The sequence below is a fragment of the Myotis yumanensis genome, unplaced genomic scaffold (assembly GCF_028538775.1).
Source record: "Myotis yumanensis isolate MYYU_CA2020_CCGP unplaced genomic scaffold, mMyoYum1.0.hap1 SCAF_10, whole genome shotgun sequence".
NCBI classification, from domain to species: domain Eukaryota; kingdom Metazoa; phylum Chordata; class Mammalia; order Chiroptera; family Vespertilionidae; genus Myotis; species Myotis yumanensis.
The window spans coordinates 62400313-62427562 of NW_027223761.1; the positions used below are offsets into that span (position 1 = coordinate 62400313).

A 27250-nucleotide genomic window follows, 5' to 3' on the forward strand; every position below is an offset into this window, starting at 1 on the left:
AACTGGAGCACAAATAAAAGGAGAAGTTTCTCCATCGAATTAGGTCTATAGTCTTTGCTTCTATGGAGGCTAAACATAATGGTCATTTTCTATGTCCTCTCACCTTCCGGTGTTTGGGTCACTGTTTCCTTACCCCCACAGTTACTCCATTTTGAACTATTCAGGTAATTAGAGCCTCATAACCACCTCTCCCTTTCCTGCTCTCTTTCAGAAAATAGTTTGACTAGGTCTGATGTTGGGGATTTTTTTATACCATTGGGCATTACAGGCAATTGATTAATTTGTTGACTGTGGTGGACATGAACAAGGTGATGAATGTATGCTATAACATATATTTATTTTATTAAATTGTTTATATCCCGCATACTTTTTAAAGTACAGTAAATAGCTAACAGTAAAATATAGATAAAATTAGATAAACATAATAAAGGATTTTAAAAACTCTTACCAAGAAATAAAATGGGAAGAGAAAACAAATACACATAAGGAACTCTAAATGGAGAAAAGCTATAAATATCATACATACTAGTACACTTAACACCACCATACAGATAAAAGAGGGAAACATAAGTTATAAAACAATCACTGTCTAGTAGCAAGAAGTATACTTAATTAGGAAAACTGATTAAACTTAACATTCTATTTACCCCAATCTCAAATGAAAATTCATCACAATGTCATTATATGAGGCATTTTAAAAAATAATAAACTCTATGGTGCTGTTTATATAAAGTTTACTTATAATGACTTGATGAAAGCCAAAGTATATATAGTAAGATATAGGTAAGGGGAAGTGGTCCATAGTTCACTGCTCCCTGGGTGTGCCACTTGTACATCTCCCTTCTCTCCCTTCTTCCCCTTCTGTAAGGAATGATGTGATACTAAAGCCCAAGGTTGTAGCTACTAAAGCCCAAGGTTGATCTGGCTTAAGACAAGGGTGACTAAAGCCTTTAAGAATGAACAGTTGAAATATATGGTGATGGAAGATGATTTGACTTTGGGTGGTGGGCACACAATGCAATACACAGCTCATGTACCATAGAAAGGTACACTTGAAACCTATATATTCTTATTAACCAATGTCACCCGATACATTTAATTTTTTAAAAGAATGAATTGTTAAACACATTCCTTACAAGCACTCTCATATGTTGAGTTGACTAGGTTATGCAATTTAAAAATTACAGTAATTAGAAATTTTTTTTGGAATGAATGTTAAACAATAACATTCCAGGGTTGATCTTCCTCTCCATTCACATGTAGATCTGTTTTGGTTTGCAACGGTGAAGGAGCCAACTTCCGAGCTGCAGTCAGAAAGGAGGTTATTATCTTCAGTACTTATGTTACACAGTATTGCCAATAGAATCCGTATTGCTGTACAATGGGGGCCCTTTCTATTTCATGCTAAATCTAGAAGTTATTTATTTTTCAGCCAGAAAGCAACCAAATTAAAAGAACAGAGTGGCAAGGAACACAGGAGCAAAACATACAGGCAACTACCAGAAAAACACTGAGTCCCAGCACGTCCTGAATAAAAGTGCACTATTCATGGCATAACTAAGACAAGCCACAGCAGGCAGTTTTAAACAGAGTACTCTATTGGAAATCAATCCTCTTTTTAAAAAAGTCCATTGCTGAGGCTTTCTGTAGAAGTGTTGGTAAAACTCTCCAAAATTAGGGGTAAGGGCCTTGAGACAAATAGAGTTCAGTATGCGAACACAGATCAGTGTTAGAGAGAAGAGCTGAGATTAATTGTACCCAAAAGGAGAGAAACCCAGACTAGACTAGACACTGAAAGATAATTTCCAATACATGGTAAGAAGGAGTAGAAATTATTATCTGATCCTCACTGCATAGTATTTATATTCTTATTATATACTAGTGGCAGGGTGCATGAAATTCATGCATGGGGGGTTGTCCCTCAGCCCGGCCTGCACCCTCTCCAATCTGAGGCATCCCTCTCGCAATCCGGGACTAATGGCTCCTAACTGCTCACCTGCCTGCCTGACTGCTTGATTGCCCCTAACCACTTTGCCCGCCAGCCTGCTCACCCAACAACTGCCCCCTCACTGGCCTGATTGCCCCCAGCTGCCCCCCATGCCAGCCTGACTGGCCCCAACTAACCCCCCCGGCTAGCCTGCTCACCCCCAACAGCCCCCCCGCCCCGCCGGCCTGATCACCCCCAACTGCCCTCTCTTCCTGGCCTGATCGCCCCTAACTGCCTCTGCCTCAGCCCTGCCACCATGGCTTTGTGTGGAAGGACGTCTGGAAGGTCTCCTGGTCTAATTAGTAAATTAACATTTTATTAGTATAGAGGCCTGGTGCATGGGTGGGGCCAGCTGGTCTGCCCTGAAGGGGGTCCTGGATCAGGGTGGGGGTCCCCTTGGGGGGCAGGGCTGGCCTGGGCGAGGGGCTGGGGTGGTTTTCAGCCTCTGTAGTGGGGGTCCCTGCTGGGAGGTCTGGCTAGCCTGAGTGAGGGGCTGATGGCCTATGGGGGCAAGGGTCCCTTGCTGGGGGGCGTGGCCAGCCTGGGCAAGGAGCTGATGGCTGTTTTCAGGCTGCCCATGCCCCCATCGGGGTGAGGGTCCCTGGGAGGCACGTCGCCAGCTTGGGCGAGGGGCTGAGGGCCATTTGGGGGCAGTTTGCAGGCTGGCCAAGCCCCTATCTTTGTCTGGAAGGTCTCCCAGGTCTAATTAGCATATTACTCTTTTATTAGTATAGATAGATATACTTCACTTAAGACCAAACTATATGTAGTCTCATTCAATTGGATGAGTTTGGTTATTCTCAATTAGTTAATTTTATTTTCTTAAACTAAGAGTTCTCTTAAGTATTGTACTAGTGTAGAGCAATGTACAGACTAGCTGGATGCCTCCTGGTCTCCTACAGACAGCATTGCTGTGTCTATTATGGTACATCAGTAGCTTCCCTACTTCATTTCTATATGGACCTGCAACACATTAGATTTGCACATTCTCATAATGTAGAATAAGAATAGTAATTATTGCCGTAACCGGTTTGGCTCAGTGGATAGAGCGTTGGCCTGCGGACTGAAAGGTCCCAGGTTCGATTCCGGTCAAGGGCATGTACCTTGGTTGCGGGCACTTTTCCAGTAGGGAGTGTGCAGGAGGCAGCTGATGGATGTTTCTCTCTCATCGATGTTTCTCTCTCTCTCTCTCCCTTCCTCTCTGTAAAAAATCAATAAAATATATTAAAAGAATAGTAATTATTAATAATATCAAAAGCTTACTAAGTGCCAAGCATTGTGCTAAGCACTTTAAATGCATTATCTTTCATAATTCGTACATTATTCCCATTTTATAAAGAAACTGAGGTTTATAGACATTATCAATTATAAAGTGGCAGAGCCTGGATTTGAATCTATGTCTATTTGATAACAAAGCCACAATTTGTAACCACTTTTCAAATACTCTTTCTTAATAATTAAAATAATATTTCAACAGCATTTTATACTTTTTAAAAAGTGTATTTAAATGCTTTCTCCACTAATTTTTCTCAATGATTTCAGGAAGAAGGTAGAATGGACATTATAAAAAATTTATTGATTTTAGAGAGAGAGGAATAGAGAGGAAAGGGGAGAAAGAGAGAGGGAGGGAGGGAGGGAGAGAGAGAGAGAGAGGAGAGAGAGAGAGATTTGTTGTTCCCCTTATTTATGCAGTCATTGGTTGACTCTTGTATGTGCCTTGACCCGAGATCAAACCTGCAACCTTAGCATATCAGGATGACACTCTAACAGAACTACCTGCCCAAAGCCTAGAATGGACATTTTAATCTCTACAGGTAAGATCTTGAGGCCCGACATATTGAATGATTTACCTATGGTTATCATCTTGTACGTAACTCAAAAATTAGGTAAAATCATCCATGTCTTCTGATTCCAGGTTCAATACCCCACACGAAAACAAAAATTTATTGATTTTATTTTCTTAAACTAAGAGTTCTCTTAAGTATTGTATTAATCAAATGGCTTTTAAAAAAATCTCAGAGATGAGATAAAAATATTCTTTTACTCCAGCTATGTTTTTAAATACTCGTTTGGTATGTTAAGAGCCCCACATTGAAGAAAACTAGCCATCTATTACATAGGTCAGGGTTTTGTTACCTTACACTACTGAACATTTTGGGCCCGATAACTTTGTTGTGAGGGGCTGTCCTGTGTATTGTATGATGTTTCGCAGCATCCTTGGCCTCAACCCATTAGATGCCAGTAGCAGCCAGTTGAGAACTACTGAATACACAAGTAATTAAGTTGATGGTAAAAGTCTCATCCAAGAAACCTACCAATGTACTGATCATTATTCATTGCTAAGAGGTATTTTGTGGGTTTTAGACAGGCAAAAGTTTTTGACATGGAGCATTTTATGAAATAAAATTTTATTGTGAAATTAAACGATTTTGTACTTACCTTTCGTAACTCATCAGAAATAGGAAAGGGATCACAAAAAGAATCTAAACATTTAACAATATGTCCACTGTCTCGTACAATATCTTCATTGTATAACCGTTTAAAAAATGACATTGAAAGCTGTGTGCAAGGAACATTTATGGCTTCAATTTTTTTCACTTCAGTTCCTGAAAAAAGGTATTTTATAGACATAAAAAAATTAGTTTAATATTTGCAATTATTTCCAAAGCAAGCATTACAATGCAGAGGTTCAAAGTAATGACATCAGGTATGTTTGATACTTTTAAAAGATACATTAGTTTAAGAATTTTATTATTTTACAGCTTTTCATTTTTATTAATCATTAAAAGTTTATGCCCTAGCCGGTTTGGCTCAGTGGATAGAGTGTCAGCTTGTCAACTGAAGAGTCCTGGGTTCGATTCCAGTCAAGGGCACGTACCTTGGTTGCAGGCTCCTCCCTGGCCCGAGCCCTGGTCGGGGACATGTATAGGAGGCAACCAACCTATGTGTTTCTCTCACATCAGTGTCTCTCTCTGTCTTTCCCTCTCTCTTCCGCTCTCTCAAATCAATGGAAAAATATCTCCGGTGAGGATTAAAAAAAAATCATTGAAAGTTTATAACAAAATTTCACCATTTCAGGCCTAGATGAAGGATATGTAAATTAGAAAGTGCTTTAAAATAAAAATTGTTTTGTGTGTAGTAGGAGGTTTTTAGATCAGTTTTAATGCACATATCAGAATTGCCTGTAAAAATACAGGAAGTACTTTATGACTTTGATTTATATTATGCTTAATGCATATTACAAAATTTTAATTAATATAACTAATGGGTACTTCTAAAGTCATTGAGGATGTCTCAAAAATGTCCCTTTCCATTTAAAAATTTCTTCATTGTGATCTCCTTTACAGTGTTTATTGCAAAAAAATTTCCTTTTTAAGGTATATTTCAAACCAGGTCCCAATCAAGTTATCACAAGTTTGGGATTAGAGAAATGTGAAATCATGGTGTTTTGTCTTTTTCTCTTGTAGTTCTAGCTCTCCCCCCTCCCCACTTATTTCCTGAATATGTCTTTCAGGGATGGATTTTCTGTTATTAGAAGTTCTATTAAATTACAGAAATACATAAAGGTTAAAGTGAGTATTTTTATTATTTCCCTAATGAATCGTTCAATTCCCCTCTTTTATGCATCCACATATACACATGCTCTCACTCAGATATAGAGGGGTGTTGGTCTTCTTTCTTCAAAGTTCTATGGAGATTGTAGACGGCGGCATGGTGGTTTTTGGTGTGTCCTCTCCTCATACATTTGCCAGATCTTTAACCCAAGAAGTCGCTTGAGGTTCAGAGGAGTAATAGTGGCAATTATTTGCACTTCCTCCCTCTGGCTGCCCACCTAGAATCCTGCTAGGACCTGAGCTGGGCTAGTGTGAAGGCAAGAAGGATGCCCAGAGCCAGTAACTAGATACTCAGTAATTTCTAAAGCAAGGCTGCTAAGAAAAGCTCTTTTTGTTTTCAAGGCAAAATCTTTTGGGGGAATAAAGTGAAAAGCCCACAGAAAATGATAGAGTAGGCCTAAGCAATATTAAAAGGTCAAAGAACAAGAGCAGCGGAGAGCAAGACAGTCTTCAAAAATGGGTTGGTGGCCACAGAATGAGAGACAAACATTGGGCAACCTGCCATTTTAACAAATGTACCCGAGCTCTGATCTGAGGAGTGACGGGTTTGGATTATGGGAGAAGGTAATTAAATACAAACTACTTAATCTGAGGCATAGAAATAGCATTTGTTATGGACTGAATTGTGTCCCTCTAAAATTAATATGTTGAAACCCCAACCCCCAATGTAACAGTATTTGGACATGAGACCCTTGGAAAGTAATTAGGGTTAGATGAGGCGATGGGTAAGGTTAGGACTTCAACATACGGATTTTGAAGGGACACAATTCAGTCCATAGCGTTGTCTCTGGACCCCAACATTCATGTCCTTCTCATATGCAAAATACATTTATTTTATTCCAACAGCACTAAAAGTTTTAATCATTCCAGCATGAACTCTAAAAGTCCAAAGTCTTATCTAAATATCATCCAAATCGGGTATGGGTGAAACTAGAGGTATGATTTATCCTGAGGCAAAATTCCTCTCCAGCTATGGACCTGTGAAACCAGACAAGTTATGCGCTTCTAAAAATACAATGGTGATACAGGCATAGGGATAGACATTTCCATTTCAAAAGGGAGAAATAGGAAAGAAGGGGGGAATGATGGTTCCAAGTAAGCCTAAAATCTATCAAGGCAAATTCCATTAGATTTTAAGCCCCAAGACTAATCCTTTTGGTTCAATGCACTGCCTTCCAGATCCACAGGGCAGTGGCTCCACCTCTGGGATTCCTCAAGGTGAAGTGTGTTGTTGAAACTGAGGGGGTGGCTCTGATGATCTCTGAATTGCATTCTCAGTTTTCTTTTATTGAGAAACTAGAGGCCCGATGCACGAAATTCATGCAAAAGTAGGTTTTCCTTCCCCTGGCTGCCGGCACCTGCTTCCCTCTGACACCCGGGACCCGGGCTTCCCTCAAAGCCCTGGCTTCATCCGGAAAGTTGTCTGGAAGGACATCTGGTCTAATTAGCATATTATGCTTTTATTATTATAGATAGAGCATGTTTGCAGTCGAATGGCTCTATGGTATGTTCCTGTAGGATCTAAGATGTTTGACAATCTTTATTTTGTCTTTTTTTCTGTTTCCTTTTGTTCAAACTGGCAGTATCTTTGCTAGTACAATCCCCATTTCATTTTCTGGCTTCTGTTGAAATGGCCAGTTAAGTCCATAAATTGAACCCGTGATCTCTTTATCAAATGGTAGCTCAGTCACACTCTTAGTGTTCTCTTTAGAACAAGCTTTCTCATTTTTTGTAATATGAATATGCTGAGAATTTTCCAAATCTTCAAGTTCTGGTGCCTTTCTGCTTAACAATTACTTGTTCAATTCATTGCTCTCCTTTCATATCCTACATAATAAAAGGCTAATGTGCAAATAGACCAAACGGCAGAACAACCAAACAACTGGTTGCTATGATGTGCGCTGACCATCAGGGGGCATGTGCGGAACATAGCGGGCATTGGCTGTGGTGGGATGGTGGAGCAGGTGAGCGAGGGCACCAGGCCAAGGTGGGGCGCTGGTCACTGTCATTGGGGCAAGCCTCTGGTGGTTACTGAAAATTCTTTGCTCCTGCGCATCATGGTCCTGCCTGGCACTCGCACCTACTGCCGGTGCTGGCCCTGCTTGCACCCACTGCCAGTGCCAGAGTCACCGCTTGCACCCACTACCAGCGCCGGCCCTGCTCGCACCTGCAGCCGGTGCTGGAGCTGCCACTCGCACCTGCTGCCGGTGCCCTGCCCACTGCCGGTGCCCTGCACGGTGCCGGTCCCGATCACTCGGCACCATCAGCAGGTGTGAGCAGAGGCTGCCGGCCCTGATTGCCCCTGAGGGCCTCTCCACCTCCCCTTGCTCCTGAGGGGCGATCGAGGCAGCAGCCACCACTCGCACGTGCTGATGTTGCTGGCCCCAATCATTTCACACTGTTAGCGGGTGTGAGCAGGGCCAGTGCCATCAGCGCGTGAGAGCGGCGGCAGTAGGAGCGGGGCTGCCAGCAGACAGGGGACTGGGGGGGGGGCAGCGGGAGGGGCTGGGGGGCACAGAGGATGGGCCGAGACCTGCCCCTGTGCCTACCGCAGCCTCGTGGCCCACAGTTCCTTTCAAGGTGCACGAATTCGTGCACTGGGCCCCTAGTTTTACTATAAGCATTCTAGAGGAACTAAGTTGACACTTTGCTTAGAAGTTTCCTCAGTTAAATTTCAATTTTATCACTTGTAAGTTCTACTATCCACAAAATATTTAAAACGTTCAGCCAAGTTCTCTAACATTTTATGACAAGGATTGCTTTTCCACCAGTTTCCAATAACATGTTCCTCCTTTCCATCTGAAACCTCACTAGAATCAACTCTAACATCCATATTTCCAGCATGCACCTCAAAACTTGTCCAGCTTATACCCATTTCCATTACACAGTTTCAAAGCCACTTTCACTATTTTAGGTATTTGCTACACCAGCACTCCACTTCCAAAGTCTGTATGAGTTAGATCGGGCTGCTATCACAAAATACCATAGACTGGATGGTATAACAACAGACATTTCTCACAGTTCTGGAGGCTGAGTTGCCCAACATCAAGGTGCTGGCTGATTTGATTCCAGATCCGTAGGGCAGTGGCTCCACCTCTGTGATTCTCTCTTCTTGGTTTGCAGATGATTTTGTCCATACATTGCAGAGAGCTCTGTTATTTCCTCCTCCTTTTATAAGGGCACTAATTCCATTATGAGGACCCCTTCAGACCTCATATAAACCTAATTATATCCTAATGGCCTCATCTCCAAATACCATCACATTAAAGATTAAGGCTTCAGTATAAGCATTTTGGAGGGACACAATTCAGTCCATAGCACATGCTATCTGTTATGTAGGAATTTGGTTACACTATGTCTCTAGCATTTATAAGATATACTAGATATATACGGTGCATGAAATTTGTGCACTGGTGGGGGGGTGTCCCTCAGCCCAGCCTGCACCCTCTCCAATCTGTGACCCCTCAGGGGATGTCCGACTGCCGGTTTAGGCCCAATACCACAGGGATCAGGCTTAAACAGGCAGTCGAACATCCCTCTCACAATCCAGGACTGCTGGCTCCCAACCTCTCACCTGTCTGCCTGCCTGACTGCCCCTAACCGCTTCTGCCTGCCAGCCTGATCACCCCCTAACCACCCCCCTGCCAGCCTGATTGACACCTAGCTGCTCACCTGCCGGCCCGATTGCCCCCAACTGCCCTCCCCTGCCAGCCCGATCACTCCCAACTGCCCTCCCCTGCCGGCCCAATAGCCCCCACTGCCCTCCCCTGTTGGCCTGGTCCCCCCCAACTGACCTCCCCTGCCGGCCTGGTCGCCCCCAACTGCCCTCCCCTGCCAGCGTGGTTGCCCCCAACTGCCCTCCCCTGCTGGCCTGGTCGCCCCCAACTGCCCTCCCCTATGGCCTGGTCGCCCCTAACTGCCCTCCCCTGCCCGCGTGGTTGCCCCCAACTGCCCTCCCCTGCTGGCCTGGTCACCCCCAACTGCCCTCCCCTGACGGCCTGGTCGCCCCTAACTGCCCTCCTCTGATGGCCTGGTCATCCCTAACTGCCCTCCCCTGCTGGCCTGATCGCCCACAACTGCCCTCCCCTGCCGGCCATCTTGGACCACATGGGGGCGACCATCTTATACGAGGGCATGATGGTCAATTTGCATATCACCTCTTTATTATATAGGATAATGCATCATTATGATCATACAGAAAGTTAAAAATGTACTATTTTTCACCTGCCATTATAATACACTGTGTGTTTTGTGTTGTGTCCAAGTTGGCGCTTTTCTGGCAAACTGATTAATGTGGAAGTGGCAGAGGTAGGAGGGTGCAGTGGTCAACGTTTTGGATTCTGGAGTCTGGATTTGAATCTCAACTCTATGCAGTCAGCTGGGCAAAACTGCGAATTACTTAGCTCATGCCTCTGATTCTTTATTTGTGAAATAAAAACATATAATAATACCTCTCTCAGAGTCGTTTTGAGAATTAATAATGTATATGATGCTCTTAGCTGAGCACATAGAAAGCACCCATTATATGTAAGTCAAAAAAGGGCAAACTGTGTCTAAACGAAGGGGGCAATGGCAGCTGGCTGAGAGGATGAAACCGCACTCATTGGCAATCAAGCAATGCAGCCAGTAGTGAAGGGTTCCATCTCACTTTCTTTAACATTGGTTCACTTGCTAGAAGAACGTTCTCTCTTACTTTAAAAAGCCGTTTCTTTGTTTATCAAGGCCCCCAGAGGAAAATCAGAGAGAAGACCATATTTCAGAAGAAGAAAAGTAAGTAGGGGGAGATAAAAACAAGCTAATGGAAGAATACCAGCAATCCACTAGAAACGTCTGCTTCTGAAATGAGGGCTACCTCCTCTGCCCTGTTTTTCAGAGTACTTCTAATTGATTCTGTCAGGAGCATGTGGGTTTTAGAACCTCTCCTTTTGCAATGCCTTTTTTAAAATTTAGAAAAAAGTGAGTGTTTTGTGAAGTATGTACCCAACACAGGGGAAGGTTGAACATTTTTCGAAACGAACCTTATTTTTGTAAATGAATTGACTGGTTACTGTAAACATGCTTTATAAACACAGTGATACATGGCTCTAATTATTTCCTTTTGAAGATTCTGAATTGGTAAATACATTTGGTCAGATACTGTTTAACTTTGTAAGTAATCTGAAGATCATGCTGTACCAGCTTTTTACTCTATAAATTTTGCAGTAGTCCTTTAGCCAAAAGCAATAAAATCTGACCCACTAAGTCTAACATCATGAACTGTTTGTAATCTTGTTTTTGACTAATACCAAGAAAAGTTATTTTTGTGCAAGGCTAATAGAATTCCATAAAAATGCAATGTAAGAATTCACTGAGCCGAGACCAGTTTGGCTCAGTGGATAGAGTGTTGGCCTGCGGACTGAAGGGTCCCAGGTTCGATTCCGGTCAAGGGCATGTGCCTGGGTTGCGGGCACATCCCCAGTGGGAGATGTGCAGGAGGCAGCTGATCGATGTTTCTCTCTCATCGATGTTTCTGGCTCTCTATCTCTCTCCCTTCCTCTCTGTAAAAAAAATCAATAAAATATATTAAAAAAAAAAAAAGAATTCACCGAAACAACCCCATCCAATTTAAAATCAACTTGCTTGTTCTTGAGCACAAATTCACATTATTAACCAGATTTTCCTTCTAAATGGATTAAGAGGCCTCAATCTAAAATTTAAAAAATAGTGTTCATGTAAAAATTGATGGTTGCCCAGATGAGAGAGGTTTAGGGGATAGGTGAAAAAGGAGAAGGGATTAATAAGTACAGATTGCCAGTCATAAAAACAGTCATGGGGCTGTAAAGTACAGTATTAGGAATAGTCAATAATGCTGTAATAACTATGTTTGGTGTCACATGGGTACTAGACTTATCAGGAGGATCACTTCATAAGTTATATAAATGTCTAATCACCTAAAACTAAAATAATGTACACCTAAAACAAATAATATTGTATGTCAACTTTAATTTTAAAATTAAAAATAAAGTATTTTAAAAATATATATATTTCTTATGTTTTTGTTTTCAAAATAGTCTTCTATTAACACTCTTAGTCCTTGACCTGAGAGTTATTTAGAGATTTGAATGTTGCTAAGTGTCTTGGTAATTTTCTTTAAAGATTTCTAGCTGTATTTCAATGTATCATGAAAACATTAGCTATATAAAGTTCTTCTTTTGAGAATTTTAAGACTTTTCCAAGATTTAACATATTATTATTGTTTTTAAATTAAGTTTATTATGGCTACAGAATTATTTTTTTATTTTTAAAATATATTTTTATCATTGATTTCCAGAGGGAGAGGGAGAGACAGAAATTGCAATGATGAGAATCATTAATTGGCTGCATCCCCTTTGTGGGGTATGCAGGAGACAACAGATCAATGATTCTCTCATCACTGATGTTTCTATCTTTCTCTCCCTCTCCCTTCCACTCTGAAAAAAAATTTTAATATATATAATATATATATATTATATATATATATTTCATTCCAGAGTGGCTAGCTCCCATCAGAAATCCATTACCCTGCCCCAAATGAGATTTTGCCTAAGCATTCTCAAACCAGTGGCATCTTACCTGACCCTTTTTTCCTGTGTACAATTGACCATTTCCCTCCTTTTGCTCCCACTGCTTTGGTAGCCCCAGTGATAGATTATTGCACATATTTTTCCACATGTGAAATTTTTGAGTACAGGTTTTCTTTTGTTCATCTTAATGTTCCCTGTATCTAGCAGAGTCCATGGAAAGTGCAAAATAAATACTTACCAAATTAATGAAAAGAGAAAAACTGCTCTTATGTGCTAAGCCAGGAAGAGATGCAGGTCAGGCCTGGCACAGCTTTCATACTTGATCTTGATGTTACCAAACAATGACTATTCACAATATGTATTTTAATAAAAATTCCTGGGACAAAATTTTGTTATGACAGTAAAATAGTCATCTGAAAATATAAAAACAAATTTTATTTACCTAATGTAATCCACTGTCCAGAATCTGAAAGTAACTTCAAATTGGGAATAACATTTGGGTCTTTGAAAAAAGCCTAAAATACAAATTTGAGGGAACAAGTTAGATACTTTACTATAAACAATAAGAAGAATTAACTTCTAAAATAACTACAGTAAAATCTCACTTAATTCAATTGGGGAAAGACAATTTTAAATCAATAAAATGTCTAAGTAATAAATGCTTTATAAAGAACTGAAGTTTTGTTACCTTCAAGTTGGAACAGTTTGAACAACACTATGTCCAAGTATAGACATCTTTGACACTCAATTTAATAAATAGAAAATAATGATTTACAGTGAAAAGGAGGAGGCTATATAATGTTTTACAGTGAAAAGGAGGAGGCTATGTAATGTTTTCCTTCTATCTTGCTTTCCCAATTAATTGTCTTGGTAATCACCATCACCCCTCCCCAACTAGATCTAAATCTAAAAGTGACTGTCAATTTAAATCTATGCAGGGAGCACCATAAGTAAGTCCTAGATTTGACGTCCTAAAAAAGAAGTTTCCCATATGGCAAAGGAAAATAAAGTAGTTTAATTTTAGTTTCAAGCACCAGCAGCTGACTCTGGCTGAAAAGTTCAGAAGAGAAACTTCATCAGGCAGTCCACATAATTTTCAGAAGGTGGAGAGAATCAGCTAAAGGCTGGGCCCTGGGAACAACCCATAACCCTCTGTGGAACTGCCTGGTGAAGAAACAAAAGAGTCATCCTTGCTACAACCCCGTCAAGCACTAAAGGAAGCTTTCACCATCCCTTCTCCTCACTAAGGCCGCTCCTGCCAGGACTGTCCTGCCTGAGACCTGGACGCCTCTGCCACCACTGCTGCCAGTGAAATGGATTCTCTGTGCACCTCTTTCCTTAACTTGCTCACTTTGAAATCTCAGGTCTTCACTGATAAGTCTGATTGGTAAACCTGGACCCCAGGTTTGTGCTTGGAATGCAAAGGAGGCAAGTGTTTTGGGTTCCACTTTGTACTTCCTAAAAGTAAAATTACCTCCAAATCACATGTATGTTCAAAAGGTACTGGGCAGTCAGTAAAAATAATGTTATCTATGATAAGCAATAAAAGAAAAACAATAGATTGGGAGAAAAATATTTGCAACAAATGATTTTTTTTTTTAAATCTTTGGCTGACATCCCCAATGGTTAAGATTTTCTTAAAACGGGCTGATTGCCTGGCCAGCATGGCTCAGTGGTTGAGCACTGACCTATGAGCCAGGAGGTCACAATTTGATTCCCCGTCAGGGCACATGCCCAGGTTGCAGGCTCAATCCCCAGTGTGGGGAGTGCAGGAGGCAGCCGATCAATGATTCTCTCATCACTAATGTTTCTAACTCGCTCTCCCTCTCCCTTCCTGTCTGAAATCAATAAAAATATATTTAAAAAATAATAAATAAATAAAAAGGGGTTTTTTAAACCTGCCCAAAGGGCCCGGGCCTGTGTAGCTCAGTTGGTTGGAGCTTCACCCTGTAGACCAAAAGGTTACGGGATCCCTGGTCGGGGTGCGTGCAGGAGGCAACTGGTCAACGTCTCTCTCTCTCATCGCTGTTTCTCTGTTCCTCTCTGTCTCTCTCAAAACAATAAGTATATAAAAATTAAAGCTTTAGCCAGTTTGGCTCAGTGGATAGCGCGTCGGCCTGCGGACCGCAGGGTCCCCGGTTTGATTCCAGTCAAGGGCACATACCTTGGTTGCAGGCTCCTCCCTGGCCCTGGCCCTGATCGGGGCTCATGCAGGCAGCAACCAATTGATGTGTTTCTCTCACATCGATGTTTCTCTCTCTCTTTCCTTCTCCCTACCACTCTCCCTAAAAATCAATGGAAATAAATATCTTTGGGTGAGGATTAAAAAAAAAATTAAAATTAAAATATCCCTGGCTGGTGTGGCTCAATTGGTTGGGCTTCCTCCTGTGCACCAAAAGGTCAGGGCACATGTCCAGTTTTGGGCTTGATCCCCGGTAGGGGGTGTGCAGGAGGCAGCCAATTGATGTTTTGCTATCACATCAATGTTTTTCTCTCTCTCTCTCTCTCTCTCTCTCTCACTAAAAAACTATAAAAAACTAAACATGGACAAAGGCTATAGAAAGTCATATAAACATACAAATAGCCAATAAATTTACAAAAATATGCTCAACTTAAAGAATAGTTAGAGAAATGAAAATAAAAACTAAGAGACATCACTTTTACCCATTACACTGGCAATATTTAAAGACTGGTAACTTTGGCAGAAGTACCAGGAACTATGTACTCTCACACACTGTTGGTGGAAGTATGAATTTTTACAACCTTTTGAGAAGGAACTGGATATTAATCTTGAACATTAAAAACATGCATATCTTATGATCCAACAAATTCCACTTTGGGGTATGTGTCCTGAGTAAATAAAATCACCAATAGATTAAGATTTATGTATAAAATTTTTTATAGTATTGTTTGTAGAGTTAAAACCTAGAAACAGGTTCAATGTCCATCAATATAAGAAAGGTGGAATAACATACAGTACATTTACTAGGTGGCATGCAGTTACTGGAAAGAGAGTCCATATTAGAATGTAAGCTCCACAGGACTAGGAGCCTTGTCTTTCTTACTAACTGCTATATTCCCAGGGTCTAGCGTGGGGCCTGGCACAGAGCAGTTACTCAATAAACATCTGCTGCACTGACTCTGAAGGAAAACCATGAGCATTTTAAGTAGAAAAAGAATAGTTTAAGAATATGTATGATAAAAAACAAAAAAACAAGATAAAGACTCTATTTATATGAAAATAAAGAAAAGTATGGAAGAACATATACCAAAACATTAATAGTTACCTCAGAAGTGGTGGTTGTAGTGTTGTGAGGGAGGAGGGGCGGGGGTGCGGAGAAGGTAGGGGATAGAGATTGTTGACTCTATGAATTGTTCTTAGTGCTTAGATTGTTGCAATAAATATTTCTCTTATTTCAACATTCCTTTCAAGCCATCACGCTTTTCCTAAATAGCTTCCTGTTTCCCTTCTCTACCAGTTATTCTTCTGTATCTGGCTGCTGCTCCCACTACTCAACTAATTGACTCAACTTGACTTCCCAATTCCAAAATCAAATGGACACAGTCCCTGCCATGAGTATTATGAAGTGCAGGGTGTTATAAAAGTACATAATAGGCAGACCTAATCTAATAATGTTGGGAAGAAAGGTTAATACAGAAAGAACATTTAGGTTTAGATGAGAAAGGTGAGTAGCAGGTTAGTTGCTTAAATGTTTAACAACTGATATCCCTTCCTCACCCAAAACCCTGATTTGTAGCATCTGCTGATTTCCATGGTGGATTCCATGACCCAATAGTTTAGCAATCAGCAAAGATTCCTGAAAATTTAGCAGTCAAGCTGTCCTGATACGGTTCTAGCACTGCACTGGATATATATATATACATATATACATATTATATATATATATTTATATATATATACATACATACATATATACATATACATACACACACATACACACACACACACACACATACATATATACATATTATATATATATTTAAGGTGGAAAAAAGTTTAAACTCCATAATGTGAGAAAGGAGGGAGCATCCCATTCAAGGAAATGCGGTTCAGTGTGACCAGAGTCCAAGGGGCAATGGCCAGATGAGGTCGGGGAGTTTCACTAGACCAAGCTTGTCAAGCCCACAACAAATATTTTTGCGGCCCAGCCAATGTAACAGTATGTAAGGAACGTTTTAATAAAAATTTCGTAACTTAATTTTTACAATATCCTGTTATACATAATTATTAATAACAAACTACAATGTTAGCTAGTGACTGATTACTATAATCGTGTTGCATTCATTTCCCTATGTGCCTTACACAAAGGCGCACCATTTCTCTCCACTAATACTAGCAGAGAATATTTTAGCAGCCGATCGCCATGTCACTAGTTTTGGACTGACTTGTTTGGTGTGCACAACAGGAAATATTTTGCTTTCGGAGAACAAGAAAAATAGGTTCGAGTTACACTTATTAATTTGTGCAGTTATTCAGTGTCTGGTAAGTTAATGTTCAAGAAAAATATTATTTTTTACTTAAATGTTCTATTATTTTATGTTAACGATTACTCATTTATTTCAGCCCTTTATATTCAGCATGTCTCTATCAAAATAAACCTACGTTTCTATGAAAATTGAAGCTTTTGTTTTTTTGCGGCCCACATAAACTTAAACCTTGTTTATTTGGCCTGTGTTAGCCTTTGAGTTTGACATGCTTGAACTAGACCTTGTAGATGAGGTTGAAAAGTTTTTTTAAAAATATTTTCTTTCTTTTTTTTCAATCCTCACCCGAGGATATTTTTCCATTGACTTTTAGAGTAGAAGACAGAAATATTGATGTGAGAGAAACACATAGATTGGTTGCCTCCTGCACAAGCCTGGGTCAGAGAGGAGCCTGCAACTGTGCCCTTGACCAGAATCGAACCTGGGACCCTTCGGTCTGCAGGCCGATGCTCTCTCCACTGAGCCAAACTGGCTAGGGCCAGGTCAAAAATTTTGATGTTGATCTAAGATCTATCTAGATTGATCAGTATTTTGAGTTAAGGGCAGGAGGAAGACACTGAAGGATTTAAGCTGAGGAAAGGTGATTAGAGTCATTAAGAGTTAATTTTGGGTGTAGTACTGGGAATGAATTGAAGGGCTAGAGAGACTAGTTGGGAGAGAGGATTATGCTATAATTCAGAATATTTGATATTCACATCAGTCAAGCCCATAGCAAGTAGGGAGGTAGAGAAATGAATGGATTCAAAGCATATTGGGGAGGAAGGAACAAAGGGAGCCAGAGGAATCAAAGGGAATTTTTTATGAAAACACCAGGCAGGACGCGACCAGGTGTGTGGGGTGAAGATGAACAGTCAACAAGTGTTTGTGAATGTCTGTCTACATTATGACAAGCAAAACAAAGTCCCTGTCCCCGTGGAGTTTACATTTAGTGGTGGAGGATAAAGGTAAATATGTTACAGGTATCATACATGCCCAATTACAAAAAGTAAGTTTTCCCAAAAGTTATTCCTCAGAAAAAAAAGGAAGTTTTGCCTTATAAAGTTTCAAAATAGTGCTTGCACATCTATTTTAGTGTATATAATGTACATGTTTGAAAAGAAACAGGCTACACCCTGGCCAGTGTGGTTCAGTTGGTTGGGGGTGTACGGGAGGCAGCTTATAGATGTTGCCATCCTGGGCACCAGGTGGTTGGCCTTTCAATTCCGTCAGGGGCACATGCCGGGTTACAGGCTTGGTCCCCGGTGGGGGTGTGTATAGGAGGCATCTTACAGATGCTGCACCACTGATGTTTCTCTCTCTAAAAATCAATGGACAAGTCCTTTTTTTGTTGTTAATTCTCACCCGAGGACATTTTTTTTCATTGATTTTTAGAGAGTGGAAGGGAGAGAGGGAGGGGCAGAGAGAGAGACATCAATGTGAGAGAGACACCTCAATTAGTTGCCTCCCGCACGTGCCCCAACTGGGCCTGGGATGGAACCTGCAACCCAGGTGCATGCCCTTGACTGGGAATTGAACCCATGACCCTTCAGTGCACAGGCAGATGCTCTAACAACTAAGCCCACTGGCCAGGGCATGAATTCATTTAAAAAAAAAAGTAACAAGCTGGAATGAATCTCAATCAATACTAGTTTTGAATGCTTTTTAGACATCTTCTGAACAAATCACTAAAGCAGGGAATTTAATTAAGATTAAGTCATTTTTCGGGAGGGGTATTAACTTACAAATTACATTTAAGTCATTATAAATGGAAGTAGGATAAATGGCCTCCAATGAATTGATATGGAGCTAATGGAAGTAAGTCTTCATAAAGGCTCCTTAAAGAAAGCAATATGATAGTTGTCATTGGGATTAAAATTATACACCTAACGAATTAATTAAAAAAAACACACCTACCTTAATGTATGCAAATGTAGTTCGGGTTTGTTAGAGAATTTCCAGTGAGGCATTAGAAGGGATTCTCTGTATCTCAAATAACTTTAGGAAAGCTGATGTGTTTTGGAAAAATATTAGATGACTCATAAACTAATTACAGTGATAACAAAGATACTGATGATAAAATGCATGTGAAGATTTGAATAAACTTGTTTCATAGAATGTGAGTTTGAAAAATACTTCTAAAATTAATATATTATTTCCTATATAATTCTTTTAAAAAAATATGAGGAAGGGAGATAAGAGAGTTAGAAACATCGATTAGAGAGAAACATCGATCAGCTGTCTCCTGCACACCCCCTACTGGAGATCAAGCCTGCAATCAAGGTACATGCCCTTGAGCAGAAGCAAACCCAGGACCCTTCAATCCTCAGGCCGACGCTCTACCCACTGAACCAAACCAGTTAGGGCTCTATATAATTCTTAATGTATGTCTACTGTGTGCCACACATGTGAAATACAATATTTGATATTTTTATCTATATGACACTGCTGGTTTCTAATCCAATGTCAATTCTCTCCTCTCCCTTAAGAAATCGCAATTTGTTTAGTCATGTACGTGCTCAGCTAAAAGTCTGCACTTCCAGTCTCTGTGGCATGTGGCCATGAGATGTATACAGTCTGGCCATGAAATGTAAGCAGACGTGTTGTGCAGACCTTTGGGAGAGCCCTGTAAATTAAGGAGCTTCCTTGCAGTTTATGTGAAAGATTCCATTCCCATTACCCCACGCCCCATGGTGAGGATGCCAACACTGTATACTGAGCCCGGTGCTCTCTTAAGACTCAAAGTGAGATCTTATATTCAACTATCTGGCCGCTTTGATACACCTCAAATTTAGCACGCCTAAAACAGAATTCATTTTGTTTTATTTGTTTGCATCATCTGCTACGCCAGTCAACCAAATCGGAAACTTAGTGCCTTACTCTGAATATTTTATCAGTCCTTGTGTATTGCCTTTTTCATAAACATTTCTTCAAGCCATTATGGTGTTTTGGTTTTTTTTTTAACTTGGTGCTATTGTCTTAATTGAGAACATCATCATAACGAGTAGCAGTTTCCAATTTGGTCTCATTGCTTTCAGACTCAGTCCAAACAATGTACCCTCCACACTTCTACCACACTGATCTCAGTATTTTACATTTTACTCTTGCTTAACCTCCATACTTCCACCACATGGATCTCAGCATTTTACATTTTACTGTCTTGCTGAAAACCTTTCAATTGCTCCTCATTAGCTAGATAAAGCTCAAACTCCTCTGTGTGGCTCAAGAGGTCTTCTAAAATATTGCCCCACCCATCTGTCTAACATTGTTTCCTCACTTTGTCCACCTGACAAACTTCTCCACTTCTTTCAAGTGACTTCTGTAAACCCTCTACAGTCAGAAACAGTCACTTTCTCTTTTGTGCCACCACAGTACCTGTGTACACGCTTTGTTTGATATCACTGTTCACTCTGCAATGCAATCTTTGGTGTTCCCCTCGCCTTAACTATCTTGTTCATCAGCACAGACGTAGGAACTAAAAGAATGTTTGCTGGATAAATGTTCCTTTCCTTCTTTCCATCCATTTACTACCTCACAAATGAACTTTGGAACAGAATTCATTTTTAAACTGAAAAGAAAAATCCAGGATCTGGAGTTCTAGTTTAACAATACCCTTTGTTCAGTTATGAGGTTTTGTAGTAGAAATGACATGGATGTTTAAGTCTGAAGGCCTGGATTCTGCCATTTGCTGGGCATTGTTGCACAAATTATCTAACTACTCTGAGCTTTAGTTTCCTAAGCTATAAAATGGGGATCAAAACACCAAATTTACCAGATTGTTGAAAAGGTTAGTGACAAATGCGTAAAAAGTGCTGAAAGCTAATCTGGCAAACAGTAGTCACTACTGCTATAGAAAAAACACTTTGGCCCTAGCCCAGGGATGGCGAACCTTTTGAGCTCGGCGTGTCAGCATTTTGAAAAACGCTAACTTAACTCTGGTGCCATGTCACATATAGGAATTTTTTGATATTTGCAACCATAATAAAACAAAGACTTATATTTTTGATATTTATTTTATACTAGAGGCTCAGTGCACGAATTCGTTCACATGGAAAGGAAATTAGAAGGTGGCCGGCAAGGCAGGACTGGGCTAAATGGGCCAGACACGCCCTGGAGCCAACCTCCCTCGGTCCCTCCCTAGCTGGCAGTACCTGGGGGTGACCGGGGCTCAAAGGGCATCTGCGGAGTGAGCGGGGTCCCTCCGTCAGGTGGGGTCCCTCGGCCTGGCCTGTGGGGGTCGGGCCGAAACTGGCAGTCTGACATTCCCTGAGGGGTCCCAGAATGTGAGAGGGCACTACAAAGTTGCTGGCACTCAGCAGCTCCTACGTTGAGCAACTGTCCCCTGGTGGTCAGTGTGCGTCATAGCTAATGGTCAGATGGTCGCTTAGGGCTTTATATATTTAGATATTTAAATGCCATTTAACACAAAGAAAAATCAACCAAAAAAATGAGTTCGCGTGTCACCTCTGACACACATCATAGGTTCGCCATCACCGCCCTAGCCGGTTTGTCTCAGTGGATAGAATGTCGGCCAGCAAACCAAAGGGTCCCGGGTTCAATTCCTCAGGCCAGGCCCCAGGGCCCATGCAGGAGCCAACCAATCAAAGTGTTTCTCACACATAGATATTTCTTTCTGTCTTCCCCTCTTTCTAAAAATCAATGGAAAAATATCCTTAGCCCAGGCTGCTTATCATCTCTGAGCAACTGGCAGTTCCTCACAACATGGTTGACTGAGGGGGAAAAAAGGATGCAGAGTGATTTTAAAAGTCCTTTCCGGGATTTATTACATCTGTCAAAACATCTAAAAATCACAGACATGAGAGCAACTCTATCTACTGTAGGGTCTGCAGCCCTGTTTACTTAGCATTTCTGTGTGCACAGTGTTTTTCTCAAGAAGTAATAATTTTTAGGGGGGAGGGTAAAAACTTGATTAATAATGTAAGATGCAAGAGGTAATCCTCTCACTTGGGAGTTGATAGTAAAATTCGGGATAAATCGGAAGGGCCAGAAAAGTTTAAACACTGATTTCAACCAACTTAATTATTCTAAGTGGCATGTCCTTACATTTAAAAAAAAAATCAGAAATACAAAACTGCATTAGACCATGCATGCAGTCCGGTGGGCTATATTTGGCTCCCATAAGAGAAGGACTGAGATTCAGTGCTGAATTGCCAGTGCCTGGCATATAATAGAAGACCAATAAACGCTCGCTAAATTGAACAAAAAAAAAAAAAAAAAAAATCCTTAGGTAAGGATTAACAAAAAAAAAAAAAAAAAAGAAAAGAACACTTTGCAAAGTAGTATACAAATGTTAACAATATGAGCCAGGCATTTGTGAAATATTTTTCTATATTATTTTCTTTAATCTTCATAACAATTCTCTCAGCAACTCAGCATTATTTTAACATTAAAAAAATACTTTCAAGCATATGATCATTTTGCAGAAAAGTAAATGGAGGCTGAGGAAGGTTAAGTAACTTGCCCCATGTTGTATAGCTTATTAAATGGCAGAGTCAGAATCTGACTAGAGGACAAATCGAAAGAATCTAGGTTTTATAGGGCTTTAAGAATACAAAAACATCTATTTTTGAAAAATTCCAAAAGCATATGACCATGTGACCATATTTGTAGTCCCTTAGAGTTCCTTGGAAAGGGTTTTTGCAACTGAGGAGCTTGAGCCAGTGAGGGGCCCTGAAGATTCAAATCCCCTCCTGGGCCATGCTCTTAGCCACAATGCTTTATTTCCTCCAAATTAGTTACACAAGTAACAATGATGATTGTACGAGCACATCTCTTTGAATTGAAATCTCTATATATCAGTGGTTCTCAACCTTCTGGCCCTTTAAATACAGTTCCTCATTTTGTGACCCAACCATAAAATCATTTTTGTTGCTACTTCATAACTGTAATGTTGCTACTGTTATGACTCGTAATGTAAATATCTGATTTGCAGGATGGTCTTAGGCGACCCCTGTGAAAGGGTCATTCGACTGCCAAAGGGGTCGCCACCCACAGGTTGAGAACCGCTGCTATATATAAAAGCCTAAGCGACTGTTACCACAGGACGACTGGCTGGTAGCTATGATGCACACTGACCACCAGGGGGCAGACACTCTATGCCAGAGCTGCCCCCTGGTGGTCAGTGCGCTCCCACAGCCAACCTCAGGTGGCTGGCCAAGCTCCTGCGGTCCCTCCCCCGGCTGGCCAGCCCCCGATAGGCCCCAATTGGCCCCGGTTGCTGGCCAGGCTGAGGGACCCCACCTGTGCACAAATTCGTGTAACAGGCCTCTAGTATGGAAATAATAGCGTCTACCTCATAGGAAAAATAAATTAGGATTAACAAACATGAAGAAAAAAAATCGTCTGGTTTTAAGAAAATTGGCTGTGCTTTATGAATGAGTCTTGAATCTATTGAGGAATTGTGTCTAATATACAACCCATATGAATTCTACACTCTCCTCCATGAAATTCTTCCCAACACAAATGCCTTTCCCCATGGAGTGGTCTTTTTTCCTTGCCTAGGATACCTGATATATCCTCCATTATAGCAATTATTTTATTGTGTTGTAGAGAGTATTTTACATTTCTAGCTTCCAAACTGTATATGCTTTGCAAGCTGGGATCAAATCTTTTTAACACCCCTGAGCAGGGACATAGTAAGTATTCAATAAATACTTACTGAATAAGTGACTTACATTAAAAATTTTGTGCCCTAGCTGGTTTGGCTCAGTGGATAAAGTGTCAGCCTGTGGACTGAAGGGTCCCAGGTTTGATTCTAGTCATGGGCACATGCTTGATTTCAGGCTCAATCCCCAGGATGGGGTGTGTAGGAGGCAGCCAATCAATGATTCTCATCATTGATGTTTCTCTCCCTCTCCTTTCCTCTCTGAAGTCAAAAATATATTTAAAAATTTTTATAACACTCTCAAATTCAGAATTAAAAAGCTGGTGATAAAGCTGGGTTAATAAATACTCAAAAATGAGATGTGCCTATTAAAATATATATTTTTTAATTATTGAGAGCCAGTACTGGTATAAATGAAAAATATAAAACTATAAAAATCTAACCATGAATATTTGAGAAACATCATTCATGTCATCATCAGTAGCATTATACTAGCATATTATGTTAACATCATAACACTATTTTAGGGAAAGAGAAATAGACATTTAACCCACTTACCCTCTGTTAAGGGTTGAATTAGTGTGCCCACCAAAACTCATGTCCTTCCTAGAACCTCAGAAAGTGATCTTAGTTGGAAACAGGGTTGTTGCAGATGTAATTAGTGTAGGGTGGGCCCTTGATATTCACTGGTGTTCTTATAAAAAGAGACACAGACATAGACACATGAAGACAGACGGCTAAGTGATGCTGAGGTGGGTAGAGATGAAAGTTGTGCAGTGGCAAGCCAAGGCGTGCCAAGGATGGCTGGAAACCTCTGGAAGCGAGGAAGAGCGAAGGAAGGATCCTCCTCTACAGATTTCAGAGGGAGCATCCCTCTGCCGACACCTTGATTTCGGACTTGCGCTTCTAAAACTGCGAGATAATATATTTCTGTTATATTGAGCCACTTATTTTGTGAGACTTTGGTGCAACAGTCCTGGGAACCTAACATACCCTCACAGTCAATACACTGATTTACTCAGTAGGCTACTATTTCCTTCACTCTCTCTGAGAGGATCGGATTTTTGTTTATGGACAGTCTTGCCACAGGCCTGTGGGATCCCTGAAAGCCAGGCTCCTGTCGGTCTTGTTGGGTCTTGAGTCCCCAGCACTTGACAACATTTCTAGCACATGATGGGCCCTCAGGAAGTGCTGGTGGATGAGTGAATAAATCAGTGCCCGAAGGACAAGAACAGCAAAGATCGTATCACAGACCATAACCGTTTTTTCCATTTGACTGAGGAGGAAAAAACCCAGGAATTAAAAGTAATGTGACTTAATTTTAACGAACACACCAGACCTTGTTTCAAGTGAGCTTCTGCCTTTTCAAACCACTTACTTCTAGTAGCTAAAAACTTTCTATTGTTATTATTTTTTGATTCCTCATTTGGGACTGCTCTTCGAGCCTGTTTTCTCAAAGACAGATTGGGTTTGTCCAAACAAAAGTAATTTGAAGCTAAGCCTAGTGATGAAAGCTGGGGATACAGCGGGGTTAATAAGTACTCAAAACTGAGATGTGCCTATTAAAAACAGAGGCCGATTTTCCAAAATTGAGCTAATAATGTATGGTGATGGGAAAAGTAGAAGTTCCTTTAAAAACTTATCACTTGCTGTTCTCCAACTCCAGGAAACAACATCCCTGCGCGGTGGAGTGTTCATACAATCTACGCCAAGTGGGGGATCGAACACCGGCAGAGACCCCGGAAGCTCTCCAGCCCCCATACCAACCATGACAAAGTCGTCCTTCCGGTAGGCCCGGAACACCTGGTCAAACCCGAACGCCTGGGCCTCGATTCTGCCCAGCATGGACCTGGAGCACAGGAGGGGAAAGTCAGCTTGGGGCCGGCACCTCCGAGGGCACAGCGGCCCGTCCCACCCCCGGAGTCTGCCCCTGCGCGCGTCACCGGCCCTCGGGGTCCCGTTCAAGATGGGGCCGCCCCGCCCCGCCCGCCCCGACGGCGGACCGCGTCTCCACAGCCGCGAAGGCCCAGGGGCGCTCCTCCTCGCCCCCCGGCCCCTCACCACTGGCGGAGCCGGCTGGGGGTCTCCTGCGTGCTCAGAGACGCGAAGGTTTTCTGGGGCAGAAATCTGAAGCAGTAGCCGCCCAAATCCCCCGGCTCCCCGGCCGCCATCGTGGTCCCCGCTGCGCCGAAGTGGGCGCCGTTTCCATAGAGACGCGGAGGCCGACGCCGTGGGGGCGGGGCGGGGCGGGGCGGGGGCGGGGCCAGCGTCCTCCCCGGCCAGGTCCTCCGTCCCAGCTCAGGGCGGGCAGGGCCCCAGCACTCACACTCCTCCGCCCCCGGCCTAGCGGCAGTGATCGCTGGAACAATTGCCAATGCATTCTTGTAGGAATGAGCGCCTGATAATAATAACTGTGCGTGGGCTGCATTCCTAGTCTCAAAGGTGGTGGTAATCTTGGATTTATAGTTATCAAAGTGTGATGACTCAAACATTTCTGAAGAAAAATTATTCTGAGTTAATTAGGTTTATCTATTTTGGAAGACAAATGCCTACCACGACGTGACTACTGGGGAAACTATGCATTTACCATCTGGCTCTTTTTTTGTAAAGGCACATCTGAAGGCTAAAGCAATGTTGACATACACACCACAGTGCAATAGGCTGGTTAATAGACACATATTTCTTATTTTGTATTGAAAAATTACCTTTTGTATCTATCATTCTTGTTTTGTCTAATTGCGGTGGATCTGGCTTCGGATGTGGGGATCGTTTTTTTTCCCACCTCTTTGCTAATTCCCTTTCCTTTCCCCCTAGTCTTCAAGAACTGATCTTGATTATCCCTGTCCACAACAGCAGGAGAGATAAACACACACACTGAGAAAAAAAAAAAAAAAAAATATATATATATATATATATACACACACACACATATATTTCACATTGACTAGTACTCCATTGTATTGCTAAAGCACAGTTTATCCTTTTGGGTTGTTTACACTTTGAGGGTATTCTAGAAGCAGTCACAAACACTGGGTACTTGCCTTTTTGTTATTTTTACATCTTCATCTGAGGGTATGTTTCGAGAGAGCGAGGAAGGTAGAGAGAGAAGGAGAGAGAACGAGACAGGAGAGAAAATCGATGGGTTGCCTCCAATATGCACCCCAACTGGGGATCAAACCCGAAACCTAGGTGTATGCCCTGACGGGGAATAGAACCCACAACCTTTTGGGAAGACACTACAACCAATTAAGCGGTGGGGCCAGAGCAGGGCGCATGTCTTTTGATGGACTGATGCACTCATTCCCCTTGGGAATATACCCGAGCTTGGAAGTGCTTAGCCATAGGGCATCCTGGTTTTACTAGATACTGCCAGAAGTTTTCTAAAGTAGATCAACTTACACACCAACTAGCAATGTGAGATTTCCAGTTGTTCTTGCAAACAGCCCATGCTGGTGAGGTTGTATTAATTTCTCATTGTGATTTTTAAGCTTGTGTTTCCTTGATAGTTAATGTTGTCGAGCACTTTTTTATATGCATAGTGACCGGTTGGATATCTTCTTCAGGGAAGTGCTTAGTCAAGTGATTTGCCCATGAAAGGTTGTCAGTCTTTTCTTATTTAAGGGAAGTTTATAATATAAGTCCAGTGCCAGATATACAGGGTGTCCCCCCCAAACATTCATACACACTATAAAGGCAATGTTTGTTATAATACCTTTAATTTTCAAAATGTAATAGAATCTACAGCCATCAGCTGTGAAAGGTGTATACATTTTTTGGGGGGACACCCTATATGTGTTGCAAATATTTTCCTTTTTGTCTGTAGCTTGTTCATAGTTTTGATGCTCAGAAATTCTTAATTTTAATGAAGCACAATTAAGTTTATTTTATGTGCCATATTTGCTTTTTTGCCTACATAGACTAATGGAAATAGTCTCACATTTACTAGTATGTCCATGATTCAGCTCAAAATAATTTTTAAGCTCATTTTAATTTTTCCACA

The 27250-nt window shown here is 41.4% G+C and overlaps 1 protein-coding gene across 1 annotated transcript in view; it reads right to left on the reverse strand.

The window, feature by feature from the left end:
* CFAP300 (cilia and flagella associated protein 300) overlaps positions 1-25421 on the reverse strand; it is a 34635-nt gene extending 9214 nt beyond the window's left edge. The window contains exons 1-4 of the mRNA XM_070426916.1: positions 25312-25421; positions 25018-25099; positions 12586-12658; positions 4427-4593 (exon numbers count right to left, since the gene is read on the reverse strand). Coding sequence (XP_070283017.1) covers positions 4427-4593; positions 12586-12658; positions 25018-25099; positions 25312-25421 — 432 coding nt within the window. The remainder of the gene's footprint in view (positions 1-4426; positions 4594-12585; positions 12659-25017; positions 25100-25311) is intronic.
* Positions 25422-27250: the final 1829 nt, after the last annotated feature.